Source organism: Zalophus californianus, chromosome 4, assembly GCF_009762305.2.
Source record: "Zalophus californianus isolate mZalCal1 chromosome 4, mZalCal1.pri.v2, whole genome shotgun sequence".
NCBI classification, from domain to species: Eukaryota; Metazoa; Chordata; class Mammalia; order Carnivora; family Otariidae; genus Zalophus; species Zalophus californianus.
The window spans coordinates 16,066,799-16,085,271 of record NC_045598.1 but is presented as its reverse complement, the minus strand read 5'-3'; the positions used below and the strand labels follow the sequence as shown (position 1 = coordinate 16,085,271).

Here is an 18,473-nt window from a genome sequence, read left to right as displayed (position 1 = left end):
CTCAGCTCCGCGAATCTCACTGGGTGCCCGTCACAGCTTTGTCACTCGTCAGAGACGGGCGGCAGGAGGTGCTCGGTGACTTGCCCAAAGCTCGCCAGCTGGAAGATGGCAGGGCCGGGCTTCCAGCCGGCTTAGTCCTGCCCCAAAGCTCCCTCTGCACCACTTCCTGTGTTGAGGTAATGAGATCAGAACTTTGACCCAGATTTGGAGTTCAGAATCTACACTTGACATGAGTGAATGGATCAGATTTATGGGTGGTTCTCAGTCTTTTGGGGGTGCCCCTTCCAGCCTTTTCTTCTCCTGCCCCAGAATGACAGGTACCCTTTGGCTGGGGAGCCCCAGGGGTCAACTGGACACCCCAGGGGTGGGGTAGGGACCCCAGGGTGGGCCCAGGTCCTGGGCTGTCCCTTGGCTGTCCGGAGGCAACTGGACAGGATGTTCCTGAGGGCGGCAGACATTCCTGGTCGGAGGTGGCAGGCCGTGGGAGATTTACCATTTCCGGTAACCCGAGTCCCTGAGAGATTGGAGTTCTCCCTGCCAAGGACGTGCACCCTTGGCTTGCCAACCCTTCCTGCCCTTTCCTCAGCCTTGGTCTGCCTGGGGCTTTTAGGACCTGCTGGAGGGACCAGCCGTAAGTCCCAGAGTTGAGATGGGGGTCTCAGGCCCTGATCAGCCCCTGAACAAAGACCGAGCCTAATGCCACCCTTCCAGAGCCCTCTTCTGTGGAGCCCCACACCCCAGCCTTGAGGAAGGAGGGGAAGGAGGTGACATGATGGAAGGAGAAGGGCCCTGTGTTAGGAGCCAGAGACCTGGGTCCTGGGTCTGCCTCTGCCATCAACTTGCTAGGATTTCTCTTCTTGGAGCCCCCCGCATCCTATCTGAGTACCCAGCACTATTCCAAGTACTCTGCATACACCAGCCATCTTATCCTTATAGCAACACTTGGGGGCGGGGCAGGATCACTAAAATGAAGCTCAAAGGGGGAAAGTCACCCAATGGGCAGTGTCACAGAATGGGATTTGAACTCAGGCTCTTCAGCACTAGCTGGTCTTCCCTGATGTCCTTCCTTCCCGTCTCTGAGCTCTTTTTTGGCTTCCCCTTCTGACAAGTGAGGGCTTTGGGTTAGGTGATCCCTCCCATCCCTGGCAGCACGGGACCCAGGAATCTGTTGGAAGGCTTCCCAGGCAGGTTTCACTTGAGCCTTACCTCGCCTGGAGGGGGTGGGGGAAGCATTGCAGGAATTATTCTTCCCCAGGGGTTTCTGGAGAGCTCACTCTCTGGACCTGTGAGCTCTTGGATGGGGACGTGGGGGTGGGAGGGGAGGAAAGGCAGGAAGTGACAGGTTGTCCTGTTAAATCTTCACAGCAGTCTTGTAAGGTGATCATTTTTATTCCTGTTTTATAGATTGGGAAACAGAGGCTCAGAGGGGTCAAGTGATTTGCCCAGGGCTACACAGCTCGGAAGTTGCCAGGCTAGGGCGTCCAGTTAGCTCCAAGTGGTGTGGAGTGGCGTGTGACCAACCCACATTTCCTAGGATAGCTTTGATTTATTAAGAAAAATAGTAGTCTTCCTGAAAACCATGAACATGCCCCAGGCTTTGAATACCTGTGCATCCAAACTACATCTCCCAGGCTGCCTCTGATACCTGGAAGCGGCCCAGGGATCCTTTGTTAAACTGTTTCTCCACATACGCCTCGGAAAATATGGCCAGGCGTAATTATAGGGATGCAAGAGTTCAGAGGAGTGAGAGCTGCGTGGGCTGGAATGAACTGGAAAGGGTTGGCACTGTGCTGGGAGCAGGACTGTGGGGCCAAGAGGGGCCTGGGGTGGAGCCAGGCAAGGCCAGGTTCGCAGGCTCCAAGAAAGCTCCTTGAAGGGCCTGCAACCCCTGGCCATTTGCCAGGAACACCACGAGGCCTCTCTCGGGACCCCGTGCCCACTTGGCCCTGCCCATCCACCCCTCCCAAAGAGGGTCTCTGGGGCGCCCAGCCCCCAGGCAAGGCTTCTTCGGCCCACAGACCTTTGCTCCATCCCTCCCCCTCCCCCCCAAACTTCCCAGGAACTGGGTAAAGGGCTGCAGGAATGAGGCCTGTGTCCTGGCCAGTAGGCGCAGCAGGGCCAGGGACCCTGGGATTTGAGTAGTTGACAGCCTAGGGACTGAGATGACCCCAGCCATTCTGCTCCCACCCCCCTCCTGCTGTGGGGCCCTTGGCCCTGAGGCCCCAGCAGCTGTCAGCAGGGAAGGGTGACAGAGGAGGGCCAGAGGTGACTCTTCAGCCCGTCCCTTCTCCTCCTGCTTGGACCAGGCCAGAATTCTTACCAGCTGTTGTCAGCAGCTGCTGAGCTTTGTTCCAGAGCCACCACTGGGTACCCCCTCCCTCTCGAAGGACATCTTCCCACCGCCGTTCATAGCCACTGCCCCTGGGGAGGGGTTGGGGCTAATATGGGGGACATGGTCACATCCCTGAGTTCCTTTGATTCCACTAACAACACGAAGAAATAGGAATTAATGCCCCCGTTTTTATGGAAGAGAAAACAGATCCAGAGAGGCCAAGTGACTTGCTTGAAATCACACAGCTACCGAGTGGCTGAATCTAGACTCCTGGCTCCCGGCTCAGTGTCCACCCCACTGCCTTTCTTCAGAGTGTGTCGTGCAGGATGTTAGAGACTCTGAGGTTCCTGTCACCTTGGCCACTTAGTAGTTTTGGGACCCCGGGCAACCTTTTTTTTTTTTAAGATTTATTTATTTAAGTAATCTCTACACCCAACACGGGGCTTGAACTCACAACCCTGAGACCCCAAGTTGCACACTCCAACGACGATGAGCCAGCCAGGCACTCTTCCAGGCAAACTCCTTAACCACTTGAAGTGGAACTCGCATGTTCTTGCTTATAGAATAAGAATAGGACCTACCTCTTGGGATTGTTGAGCAAATTACATGAGAGAATCAATGTTAAGTACTTAGCCGAAGTCCTGGAGTGTTCTAAGGACCCAAAATGAGATCTGGCAATGTTGTCCTCAGGGAGTATTAGCCACCTGGGCACCCAGCACAGTGACTGGCTCTACGGGGGTTACAGACACATTCCACAAATATTTATGTCGGGCAATAAATATTTATTCGGTACCTACTGTGTGCCAGGTGCAAGGAAAAGAGCAGTGACAAAATAAACAAAATCCCTGTGCCTGCTTACATTCTATCCCACGCGGTGGCTGGGGAGACACAGCTTCATCTTAACCACAGAAGCCGCCGAGCACTTGTACACACACTGCTGTGTTATCCCCGTTTTCAGATGAGAAAATGGGCTGACACCAGTGGTGGAGCAGAGCCCAGGACCCAGCTCTCCCGAGGGTCTTGGGCAGTGGCCCTGAGGGCTTCCTAGAGGAGGCGGCACTCGTGCTGTGTCCCTCAGGGCCTCAAGGCCTGGCCGGAGAGGTTGGGATGCAGCTACCACAGTCTGGGCAGCAACAATTTCAGGAAGGTCTTGCCTAGGTCAAGGCCTCTTGTTCCGCAGGGAAGAGACCCAGCCAGAGCTTTAAATACCCCATGCAGCCCAGAATAGCCCCCATTGTCTTGGCCTGCAGCTGGGGGACCATGGAGGATGCTGAGGGGAGGCTGATCCTGGAGCAGGAGGACGCCTTCCCTATATGGTAGGGCTGGTGTTTCTGGGAAGACTTTTCCATTTGGCTCCTGCAAGAGAGCCTGCCTGTGGGAAGGGTGGAGCACTGCCTGGTTCTGCGTGAGCAACGTGCTGGCTGGAGGAGGGGCTCCGTGGGTGGGGGACTCCCAGGGAGAGCTGTGGGCCTGAGTGAAGGTGCTCCTTTGTGCGCCAGGGATGTGCGTGCGTTGGCCCACTGGGTCGTCCACTCTGTGTAGGCCTAGCCATGTCCCCTGCCCGGGGCCTCCTGGCACTCTCTGGTGCTCTGGCTATTTTGGGCACTGGTTGTGTTCAGGTTTGGGGAGGGATGGGTAATCCTGCTCAGGGCCAAGGATGCTGGGGGCACACTCTGGACGGCCATCCCAGCCTCCTGGATCTTTGATGTCTGTAGCCTCTGCCCCTGACTTCAGGCTCAAGGGGTCATGGTCAGTGGACCCCTATGGGATGCCCAGCCCCACTGGCAAGGGCAAAGAAGAGCGCCAGACCAACCTTGCCCTTGGGACATTCCCTGCTCTCGGTATCAGGAATAATTGTGCTTCCTCTAAGCAACGGGTTTATTTTGACCTCACTGGGACACGGAGTCCAGGGACTGGTCAGGTTTCCTTCCTCCCATTGGCCACTGGAAACCTCAGAGCCAAATGAATGGTTGCTTTCCCAGACCTCCAGAATTCAGCACACTCCAGACTGTCGGTCTGCTTTTGTGAGCTTCTCCTACGTATGTTTAGTTCATTCTCTCCTGCCGTTCCGGGTGCATCTTTGTAAGCTGCTTTGAGCTTTTCTGGAAGAGGGTGGCTGGAGAAGTATAATAGAAGTATAATAGATGGTGATGATGGTGACCCCATGCTGGGCAGTCCCCTGCAGCCCCATCCTTAAGGCTTGATTCTCACTTTGTGATTCCCTCTGTGACAAGCCCCACCTTCTTTGCTGGTGGAAGTCATAGCCTAGAATTCTAGAAACCTAAGGTTTCAGGATGTCAGTGTCCAAAATGTCAAAGCCAGAAGGAAGCTTTGGGATCATTTAAGTTGAGAGCTTTCAAACTTATTGAGCAGCGAAACCCTTATGCCAATCAAAATAATAGTATTTTGCTTAAATCCTGCAATATTTTGATAAATAACAGCACACACAGGACATTCACCATGTGCTAGAGCTATTTGTAGCATTTTACATCTTTACCTAATCCTTACAACAGTCCCATGAGTTAGATACTATTAATATGAACTATCATGCCCATTTTACAGATGAGGAACTGAGAGGTACAGAGGGTAAAGTGACCTGCTCTCAGCTAACCAGGGGCTGCACCGGATGTATTATGCAGAAGATCATCATATAAAATGGAGAAGGGTGGATTTGTTTTCACTGAAGCAAGTATTTGGGAGAGGGGGTCTCTATCGGTCCCCCCACCCCCTCAACCACTTCTAAAGTGGCCCTCAAGGCTGCTGAGACCAGGCTGGAAAGCAGAGATCCTGGCCTACTTCATCATTTGACAGAGGGAACCTGAGGCCTGGAGAGGGGAAGGGGCTTGCCCCAGACAGAGGGGTGAGCCAGAAGCCCTTTCACGGTCCCTCCTGGCCCACTTTGCCACATGGAAGAGCACCAGCAGCTGAACTTCCCCTTAGAACACTCAGCTCACCGTCTTTCGTGGGCGGAGAGACCCTCTGACCTTCTGCATGGTCCTAGGGGACCAGAAGTGACCAGGCACAGGGCCACCCTCTGTGTGTCCCCTCTGACAGGACTCCCCTCCTGAGAGGGCAGGCTGATGGCCAGGGAGGAAAGGGGCAGCTTCTGTCTGGCTTTTCTCAGACTCTGACAGTGTTTCTCCCTGAGGAGAGAACATAACCCTCTGTCGCCCGGCCTGCATTTTCTCGGTCAGTCCTTTACTGCCTGGGGTCTTGGGCTTTCTGTCTTCAAGAGCTCCCTTTTCAAAACCCCTGTGACGGCGGTGGGGTGGTGGTGGCGGCGGTGGGCCGTATCTTACATCCAGAGCCTCACCGAAGGAGAGCTGGCTGGCAGCTAGCCGAGGGAAAGGGGTCGGTTTAGTGTGGGTGCTTCCAGTATGTGCTCTGTGGAACCCTAGTCCCTCCCATGAGGGTTCCAAGTTAAGCAAGTTTGGGAAGCAGTAAATAGTTGCCCCCTTCCCTCACCATGGCGCTCAGGACACTGAGGACTTAGGGAACCAGCTCAGCTTTGTATAACCAGCCTTTCCCAGATGTGTTTGTCTGCAGGAACCCCCCCCCCCCGCGTGTCCAGAGTTCCTGTGCCTTGGAATGGACATTAGTCATGAGGACAGGGGACAGGGGCACTTCAAAAGGAAGGGGCCCTTCCTTTTATTTCCAGCTCTGTTGCCTCCCGCGCCCCACCCCCAGGCCTGTCTTCAGTCATGGGCTCGGCCCTGCTGGCCCCTTCCTCCCCCTCCGGGAAGCAGATGAGGAAAACCCTGGGGGCCAGGGGGAGCTGGCCTCCTTGGCCGCAAAGAGTGGCCGCTCCCAGCCTGTTTTTTCCTGTTGCTGATACCCATGGGAGCAAGCAGAGTAGAGTCACCAAGGCCCGGAGGCCTGGCTGCTTGGGGCAAGGCCCTCAAGCTAGAGCCATGGCCCTGCTCGCCTCTGAGCCCCCACTCACTCCCTGGGATGCTAGTCTGGGCAGGGAGCAGGTCTCCGCTCAGTGACCAAGGGCAGCACCTTGTCCCATCAGAAATGGGCCCCCTGGCTAGAAAGCCTGAGGCGTCAGAGATGACAGGAGGAAGGTTCACGTAGTACAGAGTTCCTGGTTGGGAACCAGGGAGGGCTCTGGCTCCCAGTGTTGGCTCTTCCAGCTCTGTGACTCAGGGCAAGCCGTCTTTCTGGGACTCAGTCTCTTCATTTATAAACTCCGTCCATTCATTAACTTAAAAAGTGTTATCGAGCAGCTACTCTGTGCCAGGTAATTGGAGGTACTGGGGATATGGAAAAAGTCACTGCCTTTGTGGAGCTGATGTTCCAGTGGGGGTGACAGATGATAAACAGATAAATATGTAAACACGGGTAGAATGTAGGTGGTGAGGGCGCCTGGGTGGCTCAGTTGGTTAAGCGGCTGCCTTCAGCTCGGGTCATGATCCCAGAGTCCCAGGATCGAGTCCCGCATCGGGCTCCCTGCTCAGCAGGGAGTCTGCTTCTCCCTCTGACCCTCCCCCCTCTCATGTGCTCTCTCTCTCTCTCTCTCTCTCATTCTCTCTCTCAAATAAAATAAATAAAATCTTAAAAAAAAAAGAATGGAGGTGGCGAGATGCTGTGAAGCAGGGCAAGGGAAGTGACAGAGAGCTGACTAATAGATTCTGGACCTGGGATGTGGTCTGCATCTCTGTAAAGGTGACATTTGAACAGAAACAAGAGGAAGAGGAGTGGGCACATCTGGGGCAGTGTCCCAGGTAGAGGATGCAGCAAGTTGCAAAGGCCGTGAGGTGGGAGAGAGTTAGGTGTGTTTGAAAACTATTGAGATAAGTGTGGCAGGAATGGGAGAGCACAGCAGGAGATGAGGTTGGAGAGTATGTGTAGGTGCGTATGTGTGTGTGTGTGGTGTGTGCGCGCGCGTGGTGTGTGTAAGCAGGTCACACAGGACCTGCTTACCCATGATAAAGGCATTTCTTCTCATCCTTTGGTGAATCAAGAGTAATGGAAAGGCCTAACCCAGTAGGTTCAGGAGGTGGTCCTTGTAGTAAGTGGTGTCTTATTTCAACAAAAATTTGTGGACCCTTCCCTCCCCCATCCTCCCGTAAGCCTGGCACTGTGCTAGGGGCTTCATTCATGAAATCTGTGGGCATCTCTCTGGATGCCCAGGGAGAAATGGGCCGATGCAACGGGTTGCTGGGGCCTTGAAGGCCCACAGACACTCTAGCACTCCCAGGCAGCAGGGCCTCCTGGGTGCCAGAAAATCTGAGAACCACACCGGGCTGCAGGCAGGAGGCAGGCGCGTGAACACCGTGGGCGTTGTTGGCACCAGCCGTGCTTGGCAGATAATGTTCAAGCCCTGGGGACCTTCTTGCTGGGCGGCCCAGCCTGGAAGCCATTCCCACTTGCTCGCCTCCCTGCCGCACCGCCTTGGCGGTACCTGGCGTCGTGTGGGGCGGGGGCATTTCCCGGTGACTTCCTGCTGCTTCCCTCTAGGCTGGCAGGCGGCTCAGTCAATGCCAGAGGAGGCCCATTCTTGGGGTGTCTGTGGGGCAGGGACTCTGGGGGGACCGAGGGACTTGGGCTCTGTGACTAGCACCATGACACCAGCATAGTCAAGGGACACTGCTCTTTTTGTGGAAAAAGGCCATTAGGGGTGGTCCCTTGACCGTGCCGGGCACTTTCCCACCTCTGGGCCTAGGCCCGTGCCCTTCCTTCTGCCTGGTACACACACTGTGCCCTTCTCCACCCTACTTAGGTGAGACCATCTTTCAGATCCAGCCGAAATGTCCTTTCCCCTGGGAAACCTTCCCCAAACTCCCACCTGCCTCAGTCAGTGAGGGGGACTCTCCCCTGGGCCCTCCCAGCCCCCGGTCCTTCCTCTGTAGCGCCCTCTCTGCACTGTGTCCTCACTCGGTGTAATGGTGTGATTGCCTTAGGAACGCAGAGCTCTGTGAGCTCTGTGTCTCTTTACTTCCCAGTTTTATCCCCAGGCCCCAGCACATAGTAGGTGCTTGAGAAATAAAGGTCAAAGCGACTTGAATTGGACCTTATAGGGCAGGTTGGATTGATTATCCTTTTTTTTTTTTTTTTTTTTCCGGGGGAGGAAGCTGAGGCTGCCAAGCTAGGATAAGTGGCCAAGGCGGCCTGGAATCCGGGTTGTCCGAGCAGCATCTGCCCTCCGCCCCACTGGCCACGTCTCCAAGACTCATAACGTGCTCTTGCTTGGGCCGTGGTGGTGGCAGCCCCATTCGGGCGCAACCCCAGCTCCGTGCAGAGAAACCTTGAAGGCAGAGACCGTGTCAGGTCCACCTGGGAAAGGGCCAGGCAGCGTTCCCTGGCCACGCTTTGCAGAGCAGGTCCCCCCTCATTCCACTTGCCTCTCCCAGCAGCCCTGGGCTGAAGGCAAACCAGGCAGGGCGTTCTTGCACCTGTCTCACCCCCGAAGAGCCTGAGCGTGGAGGGAGTGTTGGCCGTTTCGGCGAGCGTGGTATCCAGGCCCCCTTTTCCCTTGAGACAAGTGATGCGGCCTCCGTTTTAGTGATGGGGAACTGAGGCAGTGTGGCTCTTGCTGTGGTATCTCGAGCAAGTCCTTACTTTCTCTTTCTGAACCTCACTTTCTGCTTCATCAGAAGGGCTAATTCCCACTCGGGGCTGTTGGGCAGGTTCGCCGGCTCATTCATTCGTTCTGTCTGTGTCAGCAGATGTTAATTGAGCACCTGGTATGTGTCTTCTGTCTTGAAGATGCAGCAGTGATCAAAACAGAGGAGCATCCACCCTCCTGCTCCTTCCGTTCACATCAACACAGATAGCTGGTGTGGAGGCCTAGTGCGTTGAGTGGGTACTCACTGCAGTATGCGCTAAAGGGAAGAGTGTCAAGGGGCTTGTCCAAGGCCACATGGTGAGTTTGGGCAGAGCTGGGACAAGAGACCTCAGAGCTCCGCGCTCCCGTTCCCTTGTTCTCTGTTGAAGGCCCTGACGGCCCTCCGCACCCCTTCCGCGGCCCTGGCCGAATGCAGGCTTTGCAGGTCCCGGGCCTTGGGGTCAGAAGCTGCTGTGCCCCCAAGCTAGCAGAGTACAGAAGAGGGGTCCCTGCTTTCACACTGGATTCCCGCTGCCTTAGCTGTGTGACCTTAGGTAGGTGACTTCACATCTCTGAGCTTCTTTTTTATCTGTAAGCTGGGCATGGTGGGCGGTGGGGGAAAGAGCCGGTATCTGCTTTCAGGGCTGTGTTTGCACGACATAAGCCCTGTGAAAACCTTATCTTGGCACCTGCGCCCAGGGAGGGCTTGCTGTGCCTCTGCCATTCTCCTTATTCAGGGGATGGTGGTTCTTCCTGGGCAACGGGCTGGCGAAGGCCCCTGCACCTTGGGAGCCTGACTGTGGGAAGCTGGCAGGCCTCCCGAGTTGGCACGGGCAGGGTAGGCATGCCAGAAGAGCTGTGGCCACCTCCTTTCCGGCCCGGCGCCCCTCTTGGCCTGCCAGGGGATTAAAGGCCTTTTGGCCTTTGTGTCGGGCTCACCCGCCCCTGGCAGTTTGCACAACAAAATGCTGCCCTGACAGATTCCTTCCCCTTTGCCGTCTGCTGCCCATAGACAGGGCACTGGGCAGTCTGGGGGTGGGGCAGGGCACCTTGACCCTGTATCTGGGGCCCGGGCTGTCACAGAGCCAGGGAGCACTCGTGGGGTGACCTGGGAGCCTGTATCGTGGCAGAGGGGAGGGGGATCTTCTCCAGGTGTGTGTCCTTCCCTGAAGATCCGGGGGCCCTGGATGGGGGGAAGGGACACTGAGGCAGGCCCTGTGTTGGCAGGAGGCAGGTGGGCAGGCAGGGGCTTGCTTGTCCCCCGCCCCCGCACAGTCTCTGGATTTCGACAGGGTGAGCTCACTCCAGCCCAGATGCCTGGAGCCTTGCCCTGGGCAGCTGCAGCCCCCCTGGGGACTGCAGTACTCAGACCTTCCCGCCCAGCTGCGGGGGTAGTGGTGGGCTCAGCCCAGGCCTGGGCCATGGGGAGGGGGCAATGGGCAGGCTGCCCAAGTTGAATGTGAATAATGTCTCTGGAGCGGCCCAAAGCCCCCCTGTCATCCCAGAGTCCGCCTCAGAGCCGGCAGATAACTTGAGCTTCGGCCCCAAGCTGTGTCGTCACCCCCCGGCCTGGGTGCCACCCCGCCAGCCAGCCCAGAGCTTAGGCAGCAGAGTCAGACCCTTCCCTTCACCCCAGACCTGGAGGCCGACCCAGGGCCTGAGCCCACGCCCCGCACTGCCATGCATCACCTCTTGTCCATACCCACCCTCTACTCTGTGCCCCCCGCATGGTACTAATTCTAACACTTACTGAGCACTTACTGTATACAGGGCATCAAGCCAAGCACCTTGCATGCCTTCAGTTTCATTTACACGGTGATCCTCTGTGAGCCTCCGTTTGCTCATCTGCCAAATGGAAATAATAATGCACCTGAAACCCTGGGAGTCAGAGGTGCTTTGGAATTCAGAAGTTTCCAGATAGAAGAAAGTTTACGTGGAACACGTGAGAACACTCGGTGGAGTCTGGGGCAACGCCCCATAATGAAACACAATCATATTGCTGCAGCAAAACCTACAACTCCTCACCCCTGAGTGGAGTAAATAGGATGTTAATAGCTTCCTGTCAGTTCAGGTCAGGACTTGGCACCAAACGAGCTTGTTATAAACTCATTTAAAAAAAAGTAAACGCTCTGAGTTTTCAGAGCTCTTTGGATTTCCCTTACTACAGACAAGGAGTAATGGCCCAGCAGTGCTGGCCCTGCCCCGGTTGCTGCGAGGATTCATCGAGGTGGTCCGTGCGGTGCTGAGGACGGGGCCCGGCCGGAGAGAGCCCTCGATGAAGTTGGCCCGCTCCTGTCATCTCCTCCCTGTGCCGCCACCTCCCTTGATTTTAGCAGCACCAGAAACTCTTATCTGCACACGTACCCTTTGCAAGGCCCACGACCCTCACTTAGGAACTCTTTTAAAAAACCCCAGACCCCGTATCCTGTATCCGTAGCTACACCTCCCCCCTCACCCCAGACCTTCTGTGCCCCTCTCTAATGGCTCCACTTTTCACCTCCATGCCGAGTTCTTCCCAGCTAGCCTTAGATCTGTCCGCATCCTCAGGCCAGGAGAGGAGGGTCCAGCCTCTGTCCCTTGTCCCAAAGGGTCTCTGTAGGACTTGGGCCCGGAACCTCATGTGCACCCTCATCCCCACCAGGAAGGCCTGGACACAGCCCAGCCTCATGAGGCTGTCTCCAGAAGTTCCCCACCTGTCTGGTGTCCTCCTGTCTGGGTCCCCCCTGCCCCCCGCCCTCCACTGGGGGGGCGGCCCACCGTGCCCACACCCCTGCTCCAAACAATTGTTCCCAGCACACTAGACAGTCCTTTGGCCTTGGCTTGTATGAGTCAGCTGCTTCCACTTCCCCCACCAGGAACCTGCCAGGTCTGGAAAATCCCCCTCTCTGCTTGGCTCCTTTCCTCTCTGGCCCAGGGCTGCCTTCTGGACCCCTCCTCTCCGGCCCCGCCATCCGGCTCCATTGCCTGCCTGAGTACTGGGTTCCTCTGGGAGGAAGCTGGGCTTTCTCATCGCGCCGGAGATGGGCTGCAGGGCAGGAAACCTGGGTTCTATTTCTGCCTTTGACTTGGAGCCACCAGTGGCCCTCCTTGGACATTAGGCAACACATTGCATGGGCTCGGGCCGCTGAGCTCAGGTGTCCTGTGGGCCATCCTGGAGCCGTTTGGGTTGGGATGGGAACTGGCCAGCCCTGGACGTCCTGGCCCTGCCCCCTGCTTAGGCCTCTCAAGGCCAGCCTGGAGGCCCAGGCTCAGCCCTGCCTCTTTCCTGATCAGCAGATGCAGAACCCGAGGTCCTGGGTCTGTCCTGGCTCTGCCTGCCACTCACCTGGGCAAGTTACGTGGGGAAGCTAGGTGCTAGTCCCTCCTCTGTGAAAGGGGGGCCTTTCACACCTGCTCAGCCACCTCAGGGGTCATTGTCAAGGTCCAATGACACTGAGATTGAGGAAATGATCTGTAGACTGTGAAACAGCACTGTGGTTGAAAGGTTTTGTGGAGTGACTCTCAGTGACCTCAGTCAGTTCCGGCTCAGTGGCAAAGCTTAACATTGGAACCAAACCACCAGAGGTCAAATCCCAGCTCTCACCCACCTGCTAGATCTTCAAGCCGATGACCTGACTGCTCCATGTCCCCATCCCTACAATGGGCTGTTTAACACCTATAACCTGGGTTAACATTTATAAAAATCCTTAAAGGAGTGCCTGGTGTGTAGTAAGTGCTCAATAAATGTTAGCTCTTTCTGTTCCCAAGTAGACCCCAGACTTTCCAGATCTGAATCCAAGTTCCCTTCTATGGTCAAGTCTCAGGCTCTTTGGGCTCTTTCCAGTCTGGCTCCTTCTCTCCTCCCAGATGTGAAAATACAGCTGCTAGAACCTTTTGATCTTCAGCTTTTCACAAATGAAGTCTCTGCTCTCACAGGGTTGGCCCTCGTACAGGCCCTGATCTGACCCCAGAGCCTCAGGCCCTGGGAGGGGGCTGCAAGCAAGGGCAGGCTGGCATGTGGAAGGGCCCATTCCCTGGAGTCCCCTGGGTGGGAGGTCTTCTATCCGGACCCAACATACCCTGGATTCTCTCACTCCTCTCACTGCAGATGTGTGTTCCTGACTTTTTTCCAAGTTGAATCTCACTTTGCTATTTCCTGTCCGGTCCCGACACCCCCCCCCGCCCCCCCCCCCCCCCCCCCCCCCCCCCCCCGCCCCAGCTCAGGCCTGGGAGAAGCTCTGGGACCTTGCTCACCACCAGAGTTTTCCTTTCCAGACAGCAGTGTCTAGGGGATGCTGGGAATCTCTGTGCCCCCCCATGCATGTCCCCCATGGCCTGGCTTGCATGGAGGGGGTGTGTGGCAGTGACAAAGAGGGAGAGCCCTCCCCAGGTGGGAGGGATCCAAGCCTGCCGCTCTAACCTCTTCTGGCCCAGTGTCTGTGCCCCTATACCAGTCTTAGCCTCACACTTCCCTTAGGCCAGTCAGGACCTGCTCTGAAGCCCCCCTCCCCCCGCAGTGGGAACATTGCCCTCTACCCGCAGCCAGGGAAGGAGGGAGAACCCCTCATGGGGATTGATCTTGTGGTTCTTAGCCAGTGAGTTAGAGTTCTCTGCACACATGCCACTGCATCCCTCCCACCTGGATGAGAAGGGGCCCTGGAATCTATTTCTCACCAGCTCCTGGAGGTTCTATAGTTCATTCCTGGGTACAGACCCTGTGGGCATGGCCCAGAAGTCCACTGGTCACCTAGGAGGGGGATGGGCATTTGTCCAGAGAGAGGGTGGGAAAGGGAAAGGAACAGGAGGAGGGGTGTGCCCCTGCGTTGGAGGGGAAGGGGCTTTAGGCCATGGCAGGGGTAAGTCGTGAGCAATGCAGACCTTGCACAAGGCTTGGTAGCACTGCAGACATAAAGGTGATGAAATGGCACCGGTCCCTGCCCCCAAGTTGCTCCCAGCCTAGGAAGGGAGATTGCATATAGACTGCTTGGGGGCAGGTGGTACCTCCAAAGCAAGTCAGGTTCAGCAAACAGCTAGTATTAATAGGTGATGACATTTTTGACCATTCATTCATTTGTTCATTCAAGTAGTTATTGAACATGGGGTCCCTTCCTTCAGGGTGCTTCCATTCCAGTGGAGATACAGGTGATTAGAGTGTGAGCCCAGGAACGCCCAGAATCCAGCCTGGGCACAGAGGGGACTGTGAAGGCCAAGTGTCAGGACAAAGTCTCCCAAAGGAAATTGTCTTTCTTTTTTTTATTTTTATTTTATTTTATTTTATTTTATTTTATTTTATTTTATTTTATTTTATTTTATTTTATTTTATTTGAGACTTTTCTTTTTAGTCATCTTTCTCGAGGTGCAAATTACATACAATAAAATGTACCCATTTTAAGGGTACAGTTCAATCACGAGATGTATATAACCAGGGAACTGTCACTCCAAAAGTTTCCCTTGTGTCCCTGCCCGGTCAGCCTGCCCACCCCTGGTCCCAGGCAACTAGTGACATTTCTGTCACTGAAGTTAGACCTTTCCCCCCTAGAGTTGCATCTCAGTGAGGTCACACAGTATGTTGCCTTCTGTGTCCAGTGTCTTTCACTCATCACGTGTGTTTGACTGAGCTTCAGCCGTGTTGCTGTGAATGTCAGTAATTCTTTCCTTTTTCTTACCGAGCTGTTAGAGGAGGTGACGGTTAGCTGAATTTTGGAGGGTGACTTAGTTAGCCAGATAAACAAAGGGAGGAAGGGCATTCCCGAGGAGGGACTAGCTCAAGAAAAGGCCAGAGGCTACAGGGACATGGGCTGGGCAAAGTTGGGGGCAGCGGGGGGAGCGGGTGTAGGGCGGGAGAGAGACTGGCCGGCTCATTGTTTTTCTTCTCCTGCTTGGGCCTCTTTCCTGCTGCCATCACCTTGTCTAGCCAGTGAGGGCTGGGTCTGGTTTTCAAAAGCGAGACCATTTCCTTCTGGCTGGGCTGGGCTCCCCAGGGAGGGCCGAGGCCACGGCAGGGCCTGAGACACTTGCTCCAGGTTATCTGGGGCTGGACGTGCATTATGGGGCCACGGCACATCCGTGCATGCTGGTGCTTGGGGGCTCTGGGGTTCTCTCGGGCTCCCCTGGGCTTGTGTTTTCGTCCACGTTATCTGATAAAACTCTTTTGGAAACATCTTGATCTTGTCTGAGGGGCAAGAGGTGTTCACTGCCCCTACCCCGACCTGAGAAAGGTAGGCGTGAGGGCCGCTGGGGGCCCCTCTGCTCTGGCCTGTGGGGCGCAGGGTCTCAGCAGGCCCTCTGTGGTACAGGAGCCTGGGGTAGAACTTGTGCTAGGCTCAGCATCAGCCTGAGGTCACACAGAGTTGACACCATGCCTGTCCAGCTGCTGGGCTCCACCCCCGCGGCTGGGTGCACAGATGAGCTTGTCAGTGTGGCCACGAGCGCCGGAGCGAGTTGTCCAACATGGCTGGAATGTGTTTTCTGTGGCTTGGAGCTTTGGAGGCCAGGGACTGAGGCCGAAAGAGGGGCCAAGATGGCCTGGTGGGAAGCTGTCATTAGAGACAGCAGCTTTGGTGGACTCACCCTTGATTTCTGTCTCTGTCCCCTATCCACCCTGACCCTGGTCATCCTTCTTTGCTGGCCCAGGTCACCCTTTACCTGCCCGTGGCCCCCGGTCTACCACCTCGTGTCCTGGATGACCTTGCCTTCCCCGAAGGAAGACGAGTCAGTCGTCACTTACCAAAGTGATTTTAATTTTACTCTCTGGTTATTTGAGGGTTCACTCAGACTCAGTGAATTTGCAGGGTTGGGCTCTGAGGCCTCCCGGGGCAAATGGGGCTTTGGAGACACAGAGTCAAAAACAGCGGTTCAGCCCCAGCCTGACTCTCTTAGCCAAACCACGTCTGACTTAAGCACTCCGGGGCTTTGGCGGGGGGGCACTCTGGGTCCCCCTTGAAGTGAAGGGAGGGGTCCTGGGCTTGGCAGGGGCAGGTGAAGGTGACCTTTGGTTGTGTGATCTCCCACAGGTGGTCCACGGGCTGCAAGCGTATGATGGCTTGTCCCTGCCCGAGGATGCCGAGACTGTCACGGCGGGCCGGGCTGGCTGGAGGTACTCAGACCTCTCTGACGACGAGGACTTGCTGGCTGACGAGGCCTCTGGAGGTGAGCAGAGGGTTCTGGTGGCAGGGAGTGGAAGAGGTAAGGGGGTGGAGGTGGGGTTCTTCCCACTGGTCCTTAAAGAGGCCCCTGGAAGCTGGCCCAAGGGGGTGCCTCCAGAGATGGGCATCCTAAGCCCTGGTCCCAGTGACCCCCAGATGCTCTGCTTACAACCTGTGTGACCCTGGGATGGTGGCTGCTTGGCACAGCACAGGATGATGAGGACCGACGGGGAGGTGGTGGACAAGGCACAGTAGAGGACAGTTACCACCCCTTTCTGCACGCACTCCTGGCCTCCCCTGGTGGCCCGTGTGACCGGGCCCCTCCCACCAGCATGGGCAGACAGTCAAGCCCCCGGAGTGTGCGGCCTTGGTCCGCACCCTCTCTGATGGAGGCTTCTGAGTGGACTTTTCCCAGCCAGCCTCCCTAGGCGTGGGGAAGAGACGACACTTCTCGGCTTTCATGACCTGGCCCACTATGTGCCAGGTGCCCCGAACCGTGCCCGACACCTGGTAGGTACTCAACAAATACGCAACAATACATCTCTCTTCTGCTTGCAGATGGCCTGGGGAGCGGGGACCTGGGCAGCGGGGACTTTCAGATGGGTAAGTTGCTGAGAGCATAGGTCCCCTCCTGCCCCCTTGCAGAAGCCCCAGGGCAGGTTTTCCCCACCGCAGAAGTCCCATTTCGGGGGCTGAGGGCCTCAAGGGCTCCGTGGGCCTGCTGTGTGGGTGGTCTCATGCTTGCCGAGTGACAGTCATGTGGCCTGATTGGCAGGTCCCTGCAAGGTAGGGGATGGCCGGACTCTGGCTGTCTGTGCCCCAGGGACGAGGCTTAGGGCCGCAGGCAGGAAGTGCCCACTTGTAATAAGTACTGAAAGCCAGACACTCAGCATTCAAAGCAGAATTCTCATCTCCCAGCTCCACTGTGGAGTCCTTCCCTAGATCCCTTCTCGGGGGTGCAGAGCCGGGGACCCCAGGCAGGGGTGGCCAGGTAGAGGTGCTCTCTGGCATAGGACATTTGGGCAGGCCAACGGAGTGGGACAGGGGGGTGGAAGTAGCCTCACCCTGGACCCGGGAGGGACCCTGCATTTAGTTTGGGTCACCTGCTGGGAAGCCAAGGGTTCCTGGGTTGGAGACGAGGGCTGGGCTTTGTGGAGAGAAGAGAATCAGGCCTCCATCAGCTACTCACGCTGCCAGCACTCCGTGCACAGTGGAGCTGGGGCCAGGCCAGCACTGGGCCTCAGAGTCCCTGCTTCTTCCCACCCCAGGATTCTGGGTAGAGACGGAACTACCGGGTAACAAAGCCCAGCAGCTCTGTATGGTTCCTGCTGCCTCCTCTGGAAGCCAGCACTGAGCACTCTGTGGTCAGGGCCAAGGGTGGAGCTCAGCTCAGGCAGACGACTGGGCGGCCACACTGCATTCAGTGCCTCCCACCGTGGTGGGCCTGCGCCTCTCCAGGGATGGGGTCACCTCCCTTTGACTGGTGCGTCGGGGGCATCCGCGTGCCGGAGGGCGGTGTCCTGCCTGGGCAAGTGCAGATAGGAGGGTTGGCCCCTACGTGTCCCGGTCCTGACTGTGACCTCCAGCCCCTGGGACTCAGACCCTGCCTGAAGCTTTTCCCCATGTAGGTCTTTCCAGGGCTGCGGGATACCTGGGAGCTGCCTCTTGCTAAGCCAGGCCTGTCTGCTGAGGCCCTGGTCTTGTCCCTGCTGTCCATTTGGAAATGTCTGTGGCCCCTCCCCCCGGGGCTATCAACCACGGCAGCTCTGCCCTCTATCAGGGGCCCTTGCCAGCCCACCTCCCCGTGAAATGCAGCTGTGAGGGCAGGAGAGGTCAGAGGTGGGGGAAGGGGCGGGGAATGGGGAGCAGCAGCCGGGCAGGGCCTGCTAGCAGGGCAGAGGCCTGTGCTTGTGAGTGGGGCCTATCCGTGGGAAGACACAGGGCCTCAGACCCTCCAGGCCTGGCCCTGGCACCGGCCCGCTGCCCTTGGGGCAGGTCCAGGCAGCCGGGCTGAGTCTGAGGCCTGGAGGCAGCAAGTGTGTCTCTCATTCCCAGGGTCTCCGTGCCCGAGAGCAGTGCCCACCCCGCGCTGGGAAGCAGGGGCCATCCTGACCAAGATGGGGCCACGCTGGCCATGCCCCTGGCCTGGGCTCTGGCCCGGGCTCTGGCCCAGCCCCACACCCTGGATCCTAGCCCCTGAAATGATGCCGCCCTCCCCTCAGGCAGGGCTGTGGCTCCCGCAGCCTCTGCCCCTGCCCGGTCCCACGACCCCCACCTTTTGTGTGCCGGTACCCCAACCTGGCAGACAGCTCCTGGCTCTGACTCCCCGTCTCTGGGACCCCCACCCACCCCCCCTCACCCAGTTTCTTCCCATCTCTCGTGTGTCTGGCCTGCTCTGACACCTGTCTCTGTCCTCCTCCTCGCCTCCTCCCCTGCCTTGGGCCGTCTCTCTCCTTTTGTCTCATCT

The 18,473-nt window shown here is 56.9% G+C and overlaps 1 protein-coding gene across 3 annotated transcripts in view; it reads left to right on the top strand.

Moving 5' to 3' along the window:
* Nucleotides 1-18,473, top strand: part of HSPG2 (heparan sulfate proteoglycan 2) — a 97,413-nt gene that overhangs the window by 17,195 nt on the left and 61,745 nt on the right. For all 3 annotated transcript variants that reach the window (XM_027605152.1, XM_027605161.1, XM_027605145.1), the window contains exons 2-3: nucleotides 15,875-16,010; nucleotides 16,565-16,609. In XM_027605152.1, coding sequence (XP_027460953.1) covers nucleotides 15,875-16,010; nucleotides 16,565-16,609 — 181 coding nt within the window. The remainder of the gene's footprint in view (nucleotides 1-15,874; nucleotides 16,011-16,564; nucleotides 16,610-18,473) is intronic.